We start from the raw sequence: 20990 nt of genomic DNA, 5'->3' as shown, positions 1-20990 counted from the left end.
CAAATAATTTAATCTGTCTTCGATTTATAAATGACTCTCCGGTGTCTGCTGAACTCATGCACCCTCCCATCTCCCCTCCTGTTACCATCCCTCCATGTGTGTGTGTATGTGTGCGTTTGGGCAGGCTCTCAGAGGATTCCACACTGACAACTCTGGATACACTTAAAGCTCGGATACGGGATTTGGAGAAACAGTTGTCAAAAGGAGACAGATTTAAATGCCTCATCTGCATGGTGAGTACGAAGGCATATGAAACCGACAGAGCAGACACACAAAATAGAGACAACAGTGCAGTAATGCAGAAACTGCTGAGGGGACCCTTATTTTGGGGCAATAAGTTAATATTACTGGTTATGCTCTTTCTGTTAATACAGATTTGTATTTTTTTGCCTTTTAAAAATATCTGAAATACATGTAATATTATTTAAAAACCTTAGATAAATGCGTTTTGCATCACACTTTACCATGCAAGCTCGTATTGTTAAGTCTGTATTACATTAATATAGATTGATGCATAAAACAAATCTTGATCTTGAAACCGACTTTATTCTAGTGTTGTAATGATTAGTCAATTAATCAAAGAGCTGATCTACAGAAAACTTACACACAATATTATCTTATATTATATATTATATATTTAATCATTCCAGATTCTAACATGTGAGCTGCTTCATATCATCCTCTGAGAGCTTGTGATAAATACACAACTTTATTTATATTTTATACAGCAAATTATTGACTGATTAATAGAAAAAATATATATTATTCCCTACAGCCCTATTTTATACACCATATTATATCTGGTATAAGGATTACAACTAAATTGATTTTGTTATTCAGCTGCCCACTTTCAGCTCTATAACTTCAGACAATCACAGTTTCACAGTTCTTTGTGAAGATAAAGCTGCTGTACGTCGATCAGATACTTGTGGTATACAAATGTTGCCAACTCCATTGTATTGGCAACTCTTTAATATAATCTAGAGATGGACTTATTTTGCTGAAGTTTTATGGATAGAATTGCCAAAACAATGTGCATTTTAATCTCTTTAATGTGCCATAAACAGTATAATGTATCGCTGAACACCAGCTGGACTTTTCCTATTGTTAAAGCGGCTTCAATAAAAGTTTATTTTACAGGGAGTGTTTTGCTCTTATTGTAGTTTCACATGGACATCTTGTGGCAGCTCTTTGTACTACAGCTAAGGAATCTTCTGTACGTATATTTATCTCTCTGCAGGACACATACACGACCCCTCTCACTTCCATCCAGTGCTGGCATGTTCACTGTGAGGAGTGTTGGCTTCGAACGCTGGTAAAAAATCAGAATTGTGTTGATTCACATGAACATGAAATGTTCATGAAGTAAAATGACCAAAGGATGTTTGATGCAAGTCACATTTTTTGTTCTTTTTTTTTCTTTTAGGGAGCAAAGAAGTTGTGTCCTCAGTGCAACACCATCACCTCACCTGGAGACCTGAGGCGGGTCTTCCTGTGATGCAGCCAATCACAAAATGAGGGGAGGGGCTTCTTCTCTTTAAACTAATAATGGTTGGACTTGTGGGCAGCTGGCCTGTCATAGACTCCCACCCTCCTCCTCCTCTTCACACCTTCTTGGTCCTACCTGTTCGTCAGTGTCCTCCTAACCGTCCACTAATCCACCCAGGCAAATCAAAGAACAGCAAGTGTGACCTTTGACCTTCCTTTACAGCCCTGTAAAATATCCATGTTCCTGCTGCAACACCTGCCAGATCAGAAGAAGCATCTAAAACCAACTGACAGCTCAGGCACTGAAAATCAAATACGAAACAAACACTTTGGGATAATATTTATCAATTTTGTAAATCTTTTTTTCTGTTTTATGAGGAAAACAAATTAGTTGAATCACATGCAAAGCACATGTACATATTTTTGTGTATGTTTGGATTGGTGTGTGTATATGATGTTGACTAGGCAAGGCAAGGCAAGACAAGACTAGCAGAACAACCCGACTGTATTTACTGTACAGAGTTTGTCTTTGCTTAGATCATTTATTATTTGTTTAGCTCCTGTAGGTTGGAGACATTTACAGTAATCTTTTGACATTCATTCTCATTTTGTCTTTGTCATTGATGTGTTTCTTTGTATAGGGTCATCACATCCAGTTTTATCAATGTTACTACAATAAAACGTGTGTCTAAAGAGTTGTTGTTGGGGTATTCACCTGTTGAATGTGATTGTACAGCAAGCGTCCCATGTTGTATCAGCCTGCTGACAGCCTTGTTACGATGACTCTATCTGGTGCATTCGCACTTTAAGAAGTGGGTCGCCGTAGGATTAGCCAGGCAGAGCCCTTTCACAGCTCATCCAGAGTTGAGGGACACTAAACCCTGCTATTCTGAGCTTTAACTCCATGGGCAACAGAAGACCACTCAGGTCCTGATACTACAAGGTTCAATCCCACCGCACAGAGAAGGAAAAAAAAAAAAACACAAATTCCTAATTCATTACCGTTAATCGCAGGAAAATGTCATTTAGGGTCCAACTGCAGTCAGTTTAAAATGTTATGCTTGAATTTTTTCCAGTTTTCAAAACTGTTGTAGTGGTAAAAGTTAAAAAGCAGAGCATATGCTTCCATTATTTCCACCACTTTAACCTCCAACTGCTCAAGTGCAGCTGCTTAATAGACTGGTTTTACTGGGCAGCTTCCAGGTATGAATATGTGTAACTTTCTGAGTGTGAACAGAGCGTGACAATATTACGGATGAATGCTTCTTCCAGACCAACTATACAATGTACAAACAAGTTTGATTTTTACAATTATAGAAGGAAATACTGGTAATATATTTCCCCTCTCTCACCTCGCAGACACACTCTTGTGACCTGTATGGTTGGGGTGGATAAAAGCAAGCCAGCATGCACACATGTGATTGGTCAGTGAGCTGAAGGGAGGTGGTGGTAATTCAGACTGACAGTGAGCTGCATCAGTGAATCAGTGTGACAAACACACACAGTCATTGTACACATTAAGAAGCCCGGCTGAATTATCATCTGCTATTGAACCTTTCTGCTACACCGACTGCACAGGCGCTGTGAGAGAAGGTAAGGTAGAACTTCTTACATAAAATCTGGAAATCATATTTTTGTTCCTCATTAAATTCCTTAACGTATCTACACAATTCTAAAACATTAAAGAAAGCAATTACAAACAGACAGTCATTACTAACACGCTTAATGTGAGGTTGGGGTCAGGTGGAACTAAAGGAAAGGTGCATTATCATGGCATTGCGCTGGACAGCTAAACATATAGCCTGTCATACTGAACATTCATAATATAAGTTTGTACGGTATTTGTTTTTGCTTTTTGGCATTTTAAATGCTCTGCACCGGTGACTGAAATTGTCTGCTGCAAATGTAAAGTTACTGAGGAAATCATTAAGGGAAACATTTTGCAAAGGCTAAAAGAGTTGTTTGGCTTCTTTAGACGAAAAAAAAAATGAATGATTTGGGATTTCATTGTTCTCTTTAACTGTTCCTATCTAAACCTGCAGGTGAATCAAATGAATAATTATTATTACCAACACGTTGAAGTGAGAGGTTGGATGTTTTTGGACTGTATTACTAAGTTGTTATATTAATGGGGGTTCTAAATGAATTGATGTAAAAGTGTCCCATCATCCTCTGAAAGATCATCCTCTCTTAGCGCAGCAGGTAAATGGGTCACCTGTCCTTGGACCCTTGGTGCCGCCTGGCCCAGATCCAATTAATCCTGCTGACTGACCGGCCGTGACTTCATTAACAGGCATTCTTAACATTAACCTCAGGGCCTCTGGCTGTCTAAGGAGTCAGCAATTAGGACATGGACGTGTTTCAATATTTTAATTAAGGCAATAGGAAGAAGAATTTCCCAAGTGTCAGTTAATTATTAGAGCAGATTAAAACCACAATAATATAAGAGCAAAGGTCTTTTAAACCGTCTACATGCATGTTGGGGTGTTGCGTCCTGACAGTGCAGTGGGTAGCACAAGCTTGGATCAAAGGATTAGCCTTACTTTACATTAGGCCGGTTAACAGGATAGTTGGTGAGCTTTACCAGCACTGCAGAAATAATATATAAGGAGGAGTTTAACAATACTTGAAATGTGTGTTTTAATCAAGACTTCACAAAATCATTAATTCCAAACCATGTTAAAGCATAAAATGATCCATACATACGCCTTGTAGCCTATTCTAGAAAAGGCTGTCACGCTAGATTTAAACTGCCACAGAAGATTTCACCTGAGCTCACTCTGTCCCCGTCTTTCCCGGTCTGTCCCAGAACAATGTCAGGACCGAGGCCCGTGGTGCTGAGCGGCCCCTCCGGAGCAGGGAAGAGCACTCTGATGAAGAGGCTGATTCAGGATCATGAGGGCGTCTTCGGATTCAGTGTGTCACGTACGTTTGTGTGCCAACTGGTTATTGGCTTCCATCGCAAAACATCCTGCCTGAGCAGGAAATAGCACAGCTTGATGTTGGCTTTATATTCTGCACTAGACTTTGTGCCATTTCAGTAAATCATTTATTGCTGAGACTGAGAAAAAGCAACATTACTAATTGCCTTATTTCTGGGTTTTGATGATGAAATCCTCTCCTCACAGACACAACAAGAAACCCTCGACCAGGAGAGGAAGATGGAAAAGGTACAGTAGTTCTGGATTAAAACAGACACTTTTTAGTATCCACGCGAGGTGGTTGATGTTTTTAGCACCCTCACACAGTTTTAGGACCATCATGCTCTGTGATTCACCATACAGGAGCCATGGACTTGGATTTGGATCTGTAGAACTGTGATACAAGTGTATTTTATACCTCTTTGTCTTTTGTTCCTGCGCCACATTCCCAGCCGCCCCCTACCTGCCCGGTCTAAAATAAACGCCCACAACACTTCTTACTCCCAAGTGAACTGCACAAATGGTTTTGTCCCCCTCTATAACTGCCTTTATATAAAAGGGATAAACCTTTCTGTGCCTTTTTTGCTTTCTCCATAGGGCTGAACAAGCTCCCCATGCTTCTGGGGGCTACTTTACTGCCAGTAGCAGACGTCTTTTCCTCTGAAGACTTAGAAAGCTCATTTTCGTGTCCAAACGAATCAGAACCCACAGATAAAGGTGACCTCAGTGTGATTCCTGATCACAGTTTTTAAGGCAGAGGGATGGGGGTTACTTTCATCAACCTGGCACGCTGTCATTGGATTCGTATGAACTTGTCATGTGACAAACAAAAAGAGAAAAGATAAACTTTCTAAGGAATCAGCACGAGACAGTCTACACTTTGGAGTAAAAAGCTTTTGAAAATAGCCCCCTGTGATGCCTCAGTAGTGATTCCCATTTTCCAGTCCTGGATTCAGGATTTATGTCCAAAGAATGGTCCCATTTCCCACTGTGGCTGATAGAGCATTTATGATTTGAGACCAATCATTAGCACCACAGGAGAAACCACAAGATCCAGCTGTCATGTTTCTTTAATGTATTAAAACTCCAGTAAAATACTCAGACAGACAGTCCTTCATTTGTACATGTTTTTGTATGGACAATATTGAATACATTTTCATTCATCTAAATTATGTTAATTTCATTTGTTATAATCATTCCAGTAACAGTGGATTTTGCTCACTTCGGGGCAAAATTAGGGTTTTTTTATCTAGCATAGAAATACTGCAGTAACTTGCTGTTTAAAGTAAATTCTACCTTGTTTTCAGGATTTGTTTACAGCACAGCCACTTCCTATTCTATCCAGCATTTCCCTTCAGATTCTTACTTCAATCTGAGCAGGCTCCTTCATGTTGTCACACAAAGGACTGTGCGCTATAGCAGTCCCCATTAGTGGTTGTAGTAGTAATGTGTTTGTTTCTAAACCTTTGCCGTTTTAGATCCCCAGAGGTTTTGATGTTGTGAAGATTTTGGCCTATTGATCTGGTATGGACAATGCAATGTGCCCTGTAACAGTTATAACTAATCACATCTTTGACAAACTAACAGAGCGTAACAAAAAACAAACACAGACATTTCTCATCTTTGCATGGTTTCCCCTTAGAGAACGGCTGCATACCTCACACGCTTGAACACACATCATCAGCCAAGCAATATTATCCAGGAAATGTTATCCAGTGCAAAATATACATTTTGCCTGTGATCACTGCCGTGTTCACTGTTTATTGTGATAAAACACGGATCATCTTTCACGGATTTGTAGTGAAAATTAATTTGATTTGCATCACGTCGTTCATCGTTTCTCTCCACTGTGCAAGTTTTCACGGCAGAGCTAGAATCATTATAAATGATGCATCTTCCAGATTACCACTTCTCAACGAGAGAGGCCATGCAGGAGGGAATTGACAAAGGAGACTTCATAGAAAACGCAGAATTTTCCGGCAACCTGTATGGAACAAGGTAAATATCTCTGCATGAATGCCCCCATATTTTAGATTTTTTTTTGTTGATTTTGATTTTTGAGTAAGAGCAACCTTAGAAAATGTCAACAATTTTGATGCATAATCGCTGGAATCTCTACTTTTTGTGCAATATATAAAATCTTTATAGAATTGTTAAATTTCTTTTTTTATTACAAAACATTCATTTTTAAGACCAAGGGCATTCCAGTTTCAATAACCTCTTAAGTGGCAAGGCATTAGCAAGCTGCTCACCTGCCAAAAAGAACGTAATCTGTATGGTTCAGTGTTTATTTGCTGCCTAAATGCTGTTTCCACCCATAGAATGAAAGTGAGAAAGAAAAGCTCTGTTAATGAGTAAAAATACAATAGCCGTTAAGTAACTGTGTCACTAATATTGGTTAAACTTAATTCAATAGAAATTAAGATTGTTGCCTTATATAAGAATACCTTTAGGCTTATCCACAGGGATCAACAGGATATATAATAGTCTGGTCACAGATGGAGCTTTAACCCCATTACGTCAAAAAGAGCAGCGCTGCGGCTCAGAACCTTGTGCGCCAAGATTAATCTCCTCCTCTTATTCTGAAGAGAAAACACACTCACTTGAGTACAACTCTGATCAGCTTGGATCATATATATCATAAGAGTAACGATTGCACTCAATACCTGGTTGGACATTGTTCAGATGCATAGTGCAGGTAGTTTAAAAATATTTATACTGAAACACTGCATTGATTCTTTAGTAAAGCTGCCGTAGAAGACGTGCAGGCCCAGAACCTAATCTGCATCTTAGATGTGGACATCCAGGGGGTGAAGAGGATTAAAGAAACTGACCTGAACCCAATCTACATCTCCATCCAGCCTCCTTCCATGGAAGTTCTGGTATGTGTCCAACTTAATATACTTCATTAATGTAATATATTGCATTATTTCAACACACTTTTCAGCTTATTGTATTCATTAAACTCTGTTCCTGCTTGTGTCAAAGAATGATAAATATGTTAATTCATGACATTTATTTTAGACTTAAGATATTAAATATATATCTAGATCTTCTTTGAAAACAATCCTAAATACTGAGAGAGGATAAGATAACATTTTTTAATAAAAACAAAAGCAGGTTTGTGAAATTTGTTAACTGCAGACACGACTGCTGTTTTGTTCCTTCACGGGGCAGGTTTTGTTTCAAAGATAACGTCTTGTTTCATTGTCGTTCTCAGGAAAAACGTCTGCGGGACAGGCAGACAGAAACAGAGGAGAGTTTACAGAAACGCCTGGAGGCAGCGCGCATCGACATGGAGCTCAGTAAGTTTCTTGTCAGTTCTACTTGGACGTGACGCTGAAATAAAGACAATCACTGTAGCTGATTGAATTCTCTTTTCTAGGTAAGGAGCCCGGAGTGTTTGATGTTGTTATCATCAATGATGACTTAGAGAGGGCCTACGAGGAGCTGAAAGATATCCTCAATGAAGTGAGTAAAACCATAAAATATCCTTTGTTTTGTTTATTTAGCAAATACTTTACTCATAGACCCTTTTGTATGCATGACTAATAGTTAAAAATTCAAAATGTAAAAAGTATCCCTCACATCTCTCTTTCTACAGGAGATCCAAAAAGTTCAGGAGGCCAAATCATAAGAAAAAACAGCAACCCAGTGTTTCTGCTGCTGGACAGAAGAACCAACACTTGTGACTCTGGCCGAAAAACTCCTTCTTCACTGACTGTGGAGAAAAGTTTGTTCTTCTTTTACCCTGTACGTTACATGGTCAGAGATTTGCTCACGACAGTTTCATGCTCAGTGAGGCTCAGATGGAAAAGAGGTACTCTTTTGGTTCTTGACTAAGAGAACAGGGGGTTTGTGTTAGATGTAGTTGTATTTCTGCCAGCTGGCTCAGCTGCAATGTAAAAGAAACTCAATAGGTATAAATGCCAAATTCAGTGCTACATTTGGTCTTTATTACCCAGAGTGTGGAGTACACACACTGCTAATTACTCTGGTCAGAAAATAGGTACACTTTCATTTATTTGTTTTGTGAATGCTAATACAGTAGAATAATTCACAGGCTACATATTATCTGAAGATTACATGAAGGAAGTCTGCATCTGAGATAAAATCACTACATATATTATATTCAACATTTGCATGTATGTTTGTGTGTTTGTATACAAATGAGACTGAATAAAGAATGTGAGGACAATGGCTGACCACTTCGATGCCATTTAATTAACCTTCCAATCACATCCTCATTCAGGTGAGTGAATGACCCACTCTTTAAGTAGTATGAGACTTAGAAGCGTGAAATAAAACCTATAAATCTAGTCAATTTCCCATTAATACATTTCAGCTTTAAGGCAAAATGTGTACATTTTAAATAAAATACTCTATCACTCAGAAAAGCATCTTTCTGTATGAAGAAGAACACCACATTTTTCACTTTAAGGCCAAACGTGCATCTGCGCCTGACACTGTGGAGCAAAACAACAGCTTTTCAACAATTTTACAACTCATGCAATCGTGGGCACTCATTGCTTAGACTAAACCTTATCCCTGATATGTTTCCATATAAACCAAAGATCAAAAATGTAACACACTCACATATCCAAGCTAAGCGATAAATATACAAACTTATTAAGACGCATCACAATTTCAAAATCAGAGGCTTCTAAAACGATTTTAGAAACCTGACCTGGCTGCAGCTAGCCAGAAAAGAGCCACACAGGAAACATTCAGCTGAAATGAAATGTGCTGGTTATAAAACTGCTGGTGAAACAAACCCCTACAGTGTTGCCTTACTGGAAGAAGGGACCCTGAAGCTTGGTGTGGACCTGGTTTCGTTTCTCCTCCTTCTGCTCGAGGTACTCTTTAAGCTTGTCTGTGGAGAAACACACTTTGGAGTGTCGGCCTTTGTACGGGGCACGATGGGCACGCAGCCATGGGTTCTGGAGACACTCGGCTGCAGTGGGCCTCCCCCTACAAAGTTAAGTTTGATCATAATTTATGTTCCTAATTCACAAAGACATCTTTCCACACAGGTACTCTTCAATTTGGTTTACATAAGAGGAATGAGAACTTGAATACGTATGTTTAGTACAGTTGCACTAATGCAGACTACATTTTAAGAGAGACACTCACCAGGATTTGTTATTCAGGCTGCTCTTCATGAAGGTTAAGGCTCCTTCTGACAGACCAGGGTAACAGCGTCCAAACTGAATCTTCCCTTTTTTGATGTTTCGGTCTTGCTCCCAGCTTAGCTCTGCATGGAACGGGCTGTCGGCGCTCAACCTGGTGGATGAAGGGAAAAAGCAAAAATACAAACAGTATATATTACTAAATTAGTTCATAATTGAGAATCTTCTCTGACGATTAGATCAGAAGCATTGATAACATTTCATGATCCAAGGACTTAAACTACTTGTAAGTGGTGTGGACTGAACTAAACAGCCTACATATTTAAAACTTACACAATGAAAAAGAAAACGATGATTCAATCTTTAGAGCTGCTAATCTGACATCCAATGATACCTGCCATTCTTTGCATTTGAAACATTTTTTTGCAGAAGTGAGAGCCACATTTATCAAATCACAAAATATATCATTTTAAAAATTGTAAAGTAGTAAGAATCCAGTGAAACATGGCTGAATACTTTCTTTAAAAAAACCCTATATCAACTATTTCACCTGTATATATCTGTACTTACATGATAAATGACAGAACTCCAATAGCCCAAACGTCAGTTTCAGGCCCGACTCCCTGACCCTCCAGGATTTCCGGAGCTTTAGGAAGGACAATATAAACTGACAAAACAGACAGACACAGGACATTCATCTTAAAGAGTTGTGCGGTTACTGTTAAATGCCACAATCACTTTCATGCTTTATATTCTGAATTAGGAAAAATGACTAGAAATGGACTTGAGTTTGTTAGGCTATGGTAGCAAGGATCAGCTGAGGTGGATGAAGTTAGGCTGAATTATTTCCATCCATCAATCCGTCCTCCCTTAAAGAATGTGTACCTTTGCTGCGGCAGTCTGTTGAAGGCCATGACAGTCAAAGGTTTAGTACATTAGAAGAGTCTACAACAATGCAAGCATCAAAATCTTTTAGTGTTCCTTTTGAAAAGGGAACAAGAAACACATCAGTACCTTTGCTCTCCGACAGGCCCTGAATGTGCTCGATGTTGAGAGGCTGGCCGGGTGTAAAGGACTGAGCCGAGCCCAAGTCAACTATCTTCAGGTGGTTACAATCATCCACCAGCATGTTGTCAGATTTCAGGTCCAGGTGGATGACTCGACGGCTGTGAAGGTAGTCGACTGCACTCAGAATCTGAACCAGCAGCTCTGCAACATGAGTCTCTGCATACAGATCTCTGTGAGGGCACAAACACAGACAGACAGTATGTGACGGACTGCAACACATGGCTACAGGTTGCACAAAAATAACCTTTGTGACACAGGTCTGAAAGAGGATATAGATAATAATAATTAAAATTATAATATTACATTGATCAGTTACAGTAAGTGTCCATTTAGCACATCTTGGTCATCTGCAATTTGCGCTCAGTTTGATTTGTTTAAAAATAGTCCATTAGATGACATCAAATAATTCTCTAACACCAGCATGGCAGCAAGTTTGAGAGCTTTGGCCTGTTGGCCCTAATTAGAGCAGCATTTCTCATAGGAAATCTGCTGCTTATTTTAGTATTTAGTCTTCTTAGACCAACTACAGCATCTTATTTTAGAATCATATAGTGATCAGTTTTGCCTGGATTATTCCTCCTAAAGGCCTCTTCGGACAAAATAAGTAGACATTTTTACCTATGCTGACACTAGACCAGAGGACTGGGACTTACCACAGTCATTAGGAGATCATACTCCTAAAACCAATAATATCTAGACACAATTTTATGACATGGCCAGCTATCTTGCTCAGTGTTTGACAAACAAACCCACCCACCTACCAACTCACATCCAGTAGCAAAAAAATATAAAAAATGCATAACACAGTACAGATGATGAGAATAGAATAAACATTTTTCTTTAAATATCACTGCATTTTTCTCCAATTTTCCCTCTGTGTATAAATCCATACACAAACAATGTGGTCCTTCCTTATGTTTCTCGAGTCTTCCTTTACCTTGCTGCCAAACTGTAGAGCAGCTCCTTGCCAGGACAGAGCTCCTCCACTAACACCAGGTAGTGAGGGGTGATGTAGGCTGTGTGCAGCTGCACCAGGTGGGGGTGATGAAGCCGTTTCAGCAGCTGGTATTCCCTCAGCACCAACTGTCTCTGCTCTGCCTGGTAAGGGGTGATCTTGGCAGCAAACACTTGGCTGGTCTCAACATCCCTGCACAGGGTTACTACGCTGAAGCGACCCCTGAGAAAGAAGGAAACAAAAGGTGAAGAGGTACAGAGAAAGACCGTACTGTATTGGTTTCTATAAGAAAGTGGGAGGAACAAGACTATCCTTTTCCTGATGCATGATGGAACTGGTCCTAAGATTTCGATTAAGCAGGTAAAGAATGGATGATGGTCTACATGCAACTGAATTGTTTTTTTTCCCTAAACCTAAGAACTGAAGTCTGTTGGAAAATACTTAAAAATAAAATGTAATATCAGCACTAAATATCAAGTTCAATTCAGAAACATTAGAATCTGTGACAGACTTTATAAACCTGAAAGGTCACACCTACGTTTCTACATAAAAACGATATCAAGTGCAAATGCTACAGTCAATTAAAAAACAAAACATTTATTTTGATCATTACGAACAAAAGAGAAGTTACAAATAGTTTTGCTGAAAAAAATGCAGCTTCTACATAAAAATCCCACCGGTTGATCTCAGAGAGGAAACTGTAGTTCTTGTGTGTTGTCTGTCGTTCTGACCCAATGACCTTTGACCCCAGTGACTCAGTCTGGATGAGAGGAATGTGAGTCTCTGTACAAGAGAGTAAATATAAGTGAAAACACTACAACCCTCAATGTAAAACTGTTTGTACAAAGCACAGTGCATTTGTACACACCAGACCAGTGAGTCAAATGCCTGCTATTTAGAAAGCCTGGTCTCAGATAAAGAACTGTAAAACATTTGATGCAACATCATGTTTCAGAGTATTTTTCTTGCCTTCAGGATGAGTAGCCAGAACAACAGGTGCTGACGCATCACTGAAAGGTCCTGCTCCTGTTTTGGTGATGCAGCCCATCCTGAACACATAAGAAGCTCCTCTGGGTAAATCCTTCACCAAATAGCAGCTATCTGTCACCTCCTCTGACAGGACCGTCCATTCCCCACCTGAGGAGGCACACGACACTGTGAAATCTGCACTTGTTGCACATTTTAATACTCCTGCAGAAGATTGAAGCAACAGTGATATTAGTGATAATGTAACAAAGAAAATAAAATTATTGTTGAGGTCAATTTGAAAGTAAAAAAGAAGCACACAGCATTGACTTATGACATACTGGAAAGAAAAAAACAGATAAACTCTGTTTGTCTTCAAATATACTGGAATATGGAAATAAATTACATTTTATATTTTAGTAATTGGAATTTTCACATTTGTCTAACATAAACAATGAATTTGGTTTCCTTTAAATCAAAACCACCTATGTAATTTCTGTGCTGATGTATCATCTCTATCAACCCACCATCTGTACAGTACTGCACACAGTAGGTGACAGGGTCACTAGACTGGACTGGTCTCCAAACCAGCAGGACTCCACCTCCATCTAACTGGAGCACTTCAGCCTTGTTGGGACGGACGGGCAGATCTGAAAATTATGGAGGGGAACAAACGTACACAACCAGGCTTATAGCAAAATGATGACGGCAGGATTTTGGACTGGAAACAAAATCCACACAATGTAGCTTCTTTACTACCTTTTGTCTTTTTGAATGCAGGTATTTTAAAAGAAGGCAACAGTTTGGATGTCCTCTTTTTTGGACTCTCAAGACCAGTGCTACACTGCCTTTTAGGTGGGACAGGAGCTGATCCTTTTACTATTGGCCCTGTTATAAAAGACAACCAACACCAAAAGGGAAAAAACACTGGACTGGATAAAATTGACAAATGCACAGTGTAGATGTACAAAATAACAGAGACAAAGGTAAATTAAAATAAAGATAATGCCCTTATCCTTCTGTCAACATTTAGCTGTATCATTAATATGCATGCTATAATGATTAAATAAAATTTGCTTAATTTACAATAGCTCACCTCCTTTACTCACGTCTTCCTTACTAGAAGACCTGGAAAACAGTTTGGTCAGGCTGGAGGCTGAAGCTCTCATTTTCTTCCGCAGAGACATGGTGGGAGTATCTGGCTTCATGATCTCCCCTAGTGTGGGTCCTAACTCTGTGTTCTCCAGCTGGGAGTATGAATGGCCAGTCCAGGACTGCCTGCGGAAGATCTTTAGCAGTCCCAGCTTGGGTGACTTTCCTGTAGGTGGCCGGGCTTCAAGGGCTGGAGCGGATGCATGCCTCTGGAGGCCATGGCCCTCCTTCTTGTCCCTGGCCCTGGGAGGCCTCTGTGGAGCCTGGAGAGAAGAGAGGCTGGGACTAGGGCTCGCCATCAGTGGGATCCCCGGCTGACCTCTGCTGTTTGTAGATAAGTTGGGGTTGGAGCGGGTGCGGTTACGTGGCGGTGCCTGGGGATAGCTTCTGGGTTTAACTTCTTGGAAAGAGCATGGGGATGGTAAAATCAGAGGCTCCCCCTGTTCATCATACTCTTCACTCTCTCCTGACCTGTATCTTCCTCTGCGATGACTACGACTCAACTCCTCGCAGGAGCCGAGTCTACTTGAAGACTCCGAGCCGCCATGCTCCAAAATAGACGACTCAGCCAGAGACCCCTGGGAGCCAATAAAGTTGTCGCCTTCTGTCTGCTCCTGATCCGGCCTGGTGCTCGTTCTGTCTCCAGCAAGGAGTCTTGAAGGAACAGTTGATCCAACCAGCATACAAGTCCCTTGTATTGGAGAGACAGAACCTCTTCTTTTTGTGGGTTGCCGAGGGCTTGGGATGGCCAACAAGTTTCTCCCTGCTACTTCATCATCTGTGAAATCTTCCTTCAAACTTTGAGAGCCTTCTTCTTCACCCGACCTTGTGCGCTTGGGTGAGCTGGGAGAACGTCGATAATTCTCATCAAGAGACCTGCTCCTCCTGTGAGGGGGTACGTTGGTGTGGGCGAGGCCAACACCACTGTCAAAGGAACAAGACTTCTGCATTGTAGGATGGATAGATGCCCGTCTCTGGCCACGATTAGTCTCCGTCTCATCCTCCACATATTCAATTAGAGGCTCGTTGAGACGTCCTGAAAAGCTTCTCCGGAGTGGTTTGCGGCCTCTCTCCTGCTTTTTGGCATGGAATTTGTCCCGTAATGTCATGTGTCTGGCAGACATGGGTGACAGCTGATGAGAGGTGCTGTAGAAAGTGCTTCGGATGACGCTGCCACGAGGGATACGACCTCCGTCACTACCTGAACCCTCATCCCCATCAGATAAGTAGAGAGACGGACTACTGTCTTTGCTGAACCTACGCTCCCTCTGAGGTGTCTGTTGGCACGACGCATCTGACGCAACTGACTGCCTGCTCATACTCCGCTCTAGTACACTCCTCCTTCCTACTAAATCCCCATCCTCTTCCTCGCCTAATGTCACTTCGTCTTCCTCCTCTGCACCTAGGTGGAGTTTGGCAAAAGGCTGGGGGATCTGCGCTCTCTCCGTTAATGGATCAAAGTCCTCTTCTGTTTCTTCCTCCTCCTCAGTCGGGCTGCAGTGCTGGAAAAAGTCCCAAGAGTCAGCTTCATCATACTCAGACGAGGAGCCACTGCTCAGAGAAGTGCTGCTGTGCTCCTGCGGCTCACGGGGCACTGTCACTGCAGTGTCTCTGAGAGGAGCATCCAGCAACTCGGGGATGGGCCTCAATGTGAGAACTGACCCAATGCAAGTCAAAGAACGCTAAAAAAGATAGATGGGAAAGATATTGGTGAAGACAGATATTAACATTGTGTTTTCCTCTATGTAAAAGCTATGACCGTCTGTGAATTCCACTCATGAAACTTCAAGTGTATCAACATTACAAGAATCCAGTATTTTTTTCACCAGAGGCTGTGGTTTCAATAAATAACACCACCAAAGAGAGGTAACCCACCTGCCATTTCCTTTTTGAGATCAAGACTTTTAAACTCTTTGTGTTGATTTCATCAGTATCTTCTCCTGCATGCTCGTCCTGAACACAGTTACAAACATTTGTGCATTTAGATGTGTGCCTAAGGAACAGTGGTACAGTATGTTTTTGAATACATACATTGAAGCATGATTAAAACACCTATTGTGCTGTATTTCCTCTCACCTGGAACCATTCGTGGCTCAAGCACTCAAAGGCAGACGGTCGCTTCCTAGGTAGAGGAAAATTGGGAGTGGTCAGATGTGTCCTATGTTGCACCTGACAACACTAAATAGTGTTGAAAACACTATATAGTGTTGTCAGGGTGAACGGTCCGTATTTTTATCAACACTATATCTAATGACTGTTTTTATTGTTAAATGAGTCCTAGCAGAGCAACAAAAAATAATCAGCCTAGTTAATGTAGTTTTATGTAGCTGCCAGACAGTTTTCAATTCACTGTGTGTTTTGACCGTTTTTGGTTGAGCACTACAAGATCTCACTTTTGATCACTTTCACCTAGGGATACATACAATATTTTATTTTTTGCATTTTGGGTTATGTTTGATTCGTGGAATCAGAAATAGCGTTGTTATCACTGATGCAAAGAGACTCCTTAAAAGAAATTCGATTAAATTCGATGACTTTACAATTTTGTTTGTGACTGGATTGATGTGGCACTGTAGGCAATAACAAAACAGGTTCCCTACTCTGGATCTGGCTGAAGGAGCATGTGGAGAAAGTTCTGGGCCTCAGGGCTCCTGTACGTGACATCAGGGGCTTCCCAGTTCAGGGTCCCTTCTCCCACTCTCAGCAGTGTAGCACGGTCCGTCTCACCCACAAAAGGGCATCGGCACACCAGACTGTCAATGAAAAAATGAAGGGTGATGTAAATAGTAACTCGGGAGTTACATGGACTGCTTTTTGATATATGGTATATTGAAGATTGAGAATATTATAAAAAGTGCAGTGATACATACCATATATAGGCTATAACACCTACAGACCTGAGAAAATAAAGATATGATGATGTCTTATTATGTTCTGTAATTTACATTTATTTTGCAAATAATTTTTAGGCTTTATTTAAATGTCCTTGTAATACTAGAAAGAAAGTCTACAGCATCTGGAATTTCATCAGAGAAATATATTGTACATAATACAATACAGCAAAAATAGAAAAGTTATTTGCAAATACTATTTGTGCAGTGTCAGTTAACCATAACACAAGTTAAACTCACCAGATATCAGCAGCCACGGTCACTGGTTCTTGGTGAACAATCTCAGGGGCAACAAACTCCGGTGTACCAATCATGCTGTATTGGTGTCGGGATGTGTCCATTTCTTGGCAGAAGCCAAAGTCACAGATCTTGATCTCATCTCTGGGCGGATACACCATTAGGATATTATCAGGCTGAAGGGATTATAAATAAAAATAGAGTTAAGAACTGCATAATAAATAATGACACAGTCAATCATGTGATGTTGATTGGACCGGAAATCTTACTTTAATGTCCAGATGCAAAATGTTCATGCTGTGAATGTGACCAACTCCTTCAAGGATTTGCTGGATATATGACTGAACCTGAAATAAAATGCTGAATATTAGCTAAGAGCCATATATATTATTTGCAAGAAAAGATTATTTTGTGGAGAATAAATGTAAGCTTGAACCTCTTTCTCTGAGACTGATCCTTTCAGTAATAAATGGTCCAGAAGTCCATGGGAACAGCACCTAGAAATTATGTTAAAGAATTCTTAACTGAATACAAATCAATATCAACAAACTTAACCCACTGCGAAAAAAAGGAGTGATCATATTGTAACATTTAACAGAGAGGATACATTTCTGTGATCAGCACCAGAGTGCGTCTGGTGCAAAAGAAGTCCAGCAGACAGGCCACTCTGGGGTGAGCCAGGCGGGACAGCAAATCCCTTTCCTGGAAGGCCCTGGTCCGAGTGCTGCTCCGCAGAGGCAGAAACTTGGCAGCAAAAACTTCACCTGTCCTCCTGTGGACGACACGCTTTACCACCCCAAAGGTTCCCCTAAAACATAGAGAGAAGATGTTGAATACATCAAATCTTAAGAGGGCTCATGGGCAGGTTGGACTACATCAATATAAAGTACAGGTTCACCTTCCTATTTCCTCATGGACATCATAGACAGAGAATAACTTCCTTCTCTTCCCCAGCTCCACTTCTCTCTCCTGACGCTCGAGTGGCCCTGCAGGGAAAACAAAACCTGTGAAAAACACAACCGCTTGGACAGACATTAATCACAATATATTAATTACCTTCCTTACATCAATATAATTTTGTGACATGCTTTATGCTTACGTCACATTAGCCTTTCGTACTGTTTTGCAGTTGCATCTGATTAATTAATCTATGTTTTAAATATGCTAAAAAACTGATGCATGGCAGCATTGCTGTTGTCTCACCTTCCTCCACTGTCAGCTCAGCCTGACATGAAGCATGGCCAGAGTCATTGTAGGCGAAGCAGGTGTATATGCCACTGTCCTCACCCTCAGGGCACACTATGGTCACTGAGCAGCGGGCACCATGCTGTACTATCTTCACATTCTCATTAGCTGTAAGCACTTCTCCATCCTCCAATCACAGAAGAAAGAGTAATGTTTAAAAGGGACAGGTCTACAAATTCTTTTTGTGACCCTTAAGACAATGTAATGCCCTCATGTGATGTGTGACAAAGTGAACATTTAACCCTAAAATTCTGAGAGGAGGCAATTTGAGTATAACCTATTTAGTAATTCCCAAGAAAAAAACATTTACTAGAAAGAAAAAATAAAAAAATGAATTTTTTCTGTGATATTTATGGTATCCATTTTGGTATGTTTCCCTGGATAAATATAGGTAAATAAAAATAGCATATATTAAAGTAACTTTTATGGTAGGAATATGATATTTTTTCCATCCCGTTAATCATGTTACATCCCAGGATCTACAGGGTCCTACCTTGTACCACTGTATCTTAGGAGTAGGTCTTCCTGTGATGATGGCAGTAAATGTAACTGGTTGGCCAGGTTCTACACACAGGTCCTCAGCGGGTACCTGGATGGAGGGAGGAGCTGAACAGAAGATCAGATCAGTTAGTGATGTATCAAAGTCTGATAGTAGTCATATTATGTTTAAGAGACAAGAATACCATCTGTAATTTCCTGCATTGACTCTGAGATATAGATTTCTTCCTCTTCATCCTCTAGGTAACACACAGGTTGCTGTGCCACCTGATCCACGGCAGGATCAGCTTTTTCTGTACTACATTCAGCTCTGGAGACAAAAATAATGTCATTATAAATATTACTGATGACTCCAGGGAAATAACTGTTTTATCTACTTACAAAACTACTTTACAGAAGATTGACATATTAACTTGTTTACCATTCAGTTCTAGGCTCACAACTGTAAAACTAACTATTGAATCGAGACTTTTACCAACCTCAGAAAGAAATTTTTGAGGCTGATGCCTATTTACATCAAAGGAAGGGAAGGAAGGTCAATACAGCAATATGGTAATAAACTTACTGTTCAGGGTGTCCAGAAGGGAAGAGCATTTTCGCAATAGAGGTGGGGCTGAAATCAGTCTGTAGCCATTTCTTCACAAAGGCAGTGGACCAGCCCTCTGAGTCTGCATCTATGAAAATCAAAATGCCACTCAGCGGGAATCTATGGATCAGACACTTTAAGTAAGGAAAATATATTTTGAGGAATTATCATGTTGCATTGACTTAAGTATAAATATACTGAATTATTGGAAAAGTAAAGAGTACATTACCTTACATACCGGGTACAGTAATAATGCATTTCTTACCTCTGTACTTGAGGGTTTAACCCCAATAACCCAAAACACCAACAGAACATGGGTGTATGCCCACTCCTGCATGGGGGTTAAGGGGACACCTGCCCAGCACATGACCATCTTGTATTCGTAGGAGTGAAGAGTTAGCTGGACATGCGTTGGCAAGAGGAGAAAGGGGAATGTCGAGTGGTTATTTGTTATCATGACAATGATGACTTACATGGAACGGTCCATGTGAGGAACCTCCTGCTTTTGGACTAGTAAAGGGAAGATGGAAAAACATGTAGGTTATGGACAATGGAAGGGCAAACATGGTGAACTGATGTCAAAAATCCAGAAGAAAAAAAATATATATATAATAAATAAAAAATAAATATATATATATATATATATACATACACACATGAGTGAGACAACTTTTAGAGGGATATAAAAATATTGTATTTAAAATCATCAGTATCTAATAATTCTACTGAATTTGGCGGAACTCTATTCTACTCCATTATATTACTTTTATTGCTGATCCTATGTGATAGAAACAGTGGTAATGTATAGATACTAGCACAAAATCTACTTGCTATCTCTGTGTTTAAATTACTAGTTTATGGCACCTTAAGGTTCAGCTGACTTGTCAGTCTAATGGAAGAAAGTGATCCAACCCATGCCATCTGTGGAAAGTCGAAACATGATGAAAAACACAAAAACATTCCATACGATAAATGTTTCAATGGCTTTTCATGGTGAAGATGCTGGGAAGTGCACTATGTTGTCTATGTTGAATGGTAGCCACTAGATCCCACTGGGTTATGGCATTAGAAGATTGTTAGAAATAGTTATTGTTAGGTATTAAGTTTAATGTTTTTTTTTCACATGACTGTGGCTACTATGTGACCTTAACAACTCTCAATGTGTGAATTACACACAGAAGTTAAAGTAGTGGTGGGACTCACCACTAGTCAGATGAACAGATGAAGTGGGTGGTGAAACACTTGTTAGATAATGATATTAGGGTTTAATGTGGCTAAAGTCATTGTAGCATTTTTTAAGTTAAACATGCAGTGTGGAACATTTGTTCCCCGCTTCTGACACTGAAAGTAATTATACAACATTGTCAATGAGTGCTTATGTCTCTGCCATACTCCTAGTTGTGGTCGCCTACTCCATAGCTACAGTTGCTCCCCCCTTCAGCTCTGGTAAACCAACCATTGCTGGCTGCCACAAAACACATCATTAGTGGTTTGCCAGCACCAGATTGTCATCATAGATACCAGATTTAAAAACTCTGAATACAGAGAGATTTACCTGGCGGTGATTAAAGGTTTAATAGGAATTACGTATACTCCTTTGACAAGGGCTTGAATGCAACAGACGAAAAAGTCCCACAGCCTAGCTTTGGCAACCTAGACAATCAACCAATTTAACTCATATGGCAATATTAGAAATGGACAAATGAGAAGTGGAAAAAACATGTGTTGGGGTGCTTTTCACTCATGCATATCACCATATCATACAGTTAATAGCTGTGAATCCACTTTTTCTGTACTGTGCAGATGGGAACTGCTCATTCTTATGTTTCATCTTTTCTGCATTCATGCATAGAC

At 40.2% G+C, this 20990-nt stretch overlaps 3 protein-coding genes across 4 annotated transcripts in view; 2 read left to right on the top strand and 1 right to left on the bottom strand.

Annotated features, from left to right (window-relative positions):
• Window positions 1-2163, top strand: part of rnf220b (ring finger protein 220b) — a 31330-nt gene extending 29167 nt beyond the window's left edge. For both annotated transcript variants that reach the window (XM_046049227.1, XM_046049228.1), the window contains 3 exons: window positions 125-233; window positions 1241-1315; window positions 1427-2163. In XM_046049227.1, coding sequence (XP_045905183.1) covers window positions 125-233; window positions 1241-1315; window positions 1427-1498 — 256 coding nt within the window. In that variant the 3' untranslated portion in view covers window positions 1499-2163. The remainder of the gene's footprint in view (window positions 1-124; window positions 234-1240; window positions 1316-1426) is intronic.
• Window positions 2164-4301: 2138 nt separating this feature from the next.
• guk1b (guanylate kinase 1b) lies at window positions 4302-8046 on the top strand. Its single transcript, XM_046049230.1, has 7 exons — window positions 4302-4413; window positions 4617-4658; window positions 6311-6407; window positions 7153-7291; window positions 7630-7714; window positions 7795-7880; window positions 8014-8046. Exons 1-7 carry the CDS (start codon window positions 4302-4304, stop codon window positions 8044-8046), a joined length of 594 nt encoding a protein of 197 aa, XP_045905186.1.
• Window positions 8047-8343: 297 nt separating this feature from the next.
• obscna (obscurin, cytoskeletal calmodulin and titin-interacting RhoGEF a) overlaps window positions 8344-20990 on the bottom strand; it is a 41620-nt gene continuing 28973 nt past the window's right edge. Inside the window, exons 54-77 of the mRNA XM_046050008.1 lie at window positions 19116-19224; window positions 18736-18860; window positions 18546-18658; window positions 18011-18179; window positions 17706-17793; window positions 17415-17615; window positions 17244-17304; window positions 17077-17154; window positions 16811-16983; window positions 16550-16576; window positions 16280-16432; window positions 15756-15801; window positions 15555-15632; window positions 13624-15361; window positions 13287-13415; window positions 13055-13177; window positions 12531-12698; window positions 12239-12344; window positions 11544-11783; window positions 10553-10776; window positions 10424-10438; window positions 10109-10205; window positions 9543-9692; window positions 8344-9380 (exon numbers count right to left, since the gene is read on the bottom strand). Coding sequence (XP_045905964.1) covers window positions 9200-9380; window positions 9543-9692; window positions 10109-10205; window positions 10424-10438; window positions 10553-10776; window positions 11544-11783; window positions 12239-12344; window positions 12531-12698; window positions 13055-13177; window positions 13287-13415; window positions 13624-15361; window positions 15555-15632; window positions 15756-15801; window positions 16280-16432; window positions 16550-16576; window positions 16811-16983; window positions 17077-17154; window positions 17244-17304; window positions 17415-17615; window positions 17706-17793; window positions 18011-18179; window positions 18546-18658; window positions 18736-18860; window positions 19116-19224 — 4592 coding nt within the window. The 3' untranslated portion in view covers window positions 8344-9199. The remainder of the gene's footprint in view (window positions 9381-9542; window positions 9693-10108; window positions 10206-10423; window positions 10439-10552; window positions 10777-11543; window positions 11784-12238; window positions 12345-12530; window positions 12699-13054; window positions 13178-13286; window positions 13416-13623; window positions 15362-15554; window positions 15633-15755; window positions 15802-16279; window positions 16433-16549; window positions 16577-16810; window positions 16984-17076; window positions 17155-17243; window positions 17305-17414; window positions 17616-17705; window positions 17794-18010; window positions 18180-18545; window positions 18659-18735; window positions 18861-19115; window positions 19225-20990) is intronic.

Source organism: Micropterus dolomieu, linkage group LG05, assembly GCF_021292245.1.
Source record: "Micropterus dolomieu isolate WLL.071019.BEF.003 ecotype Adirondacks linkage group LG05, ASM2129224v1, whole genome shotgun sequence".
Taxonomy (NCBI): Eukaryota; Metazoa; Chordata; class Actinopteri; order Centrarchiformes; family Centrarchidae; genus Micropterus; species Micropterus dolomieu.
The sequence above is the reverse complement of the archived record's forward strand: the minus strand, read 5'-3'. Positions and strand labels throughout refer to the sequence as shown.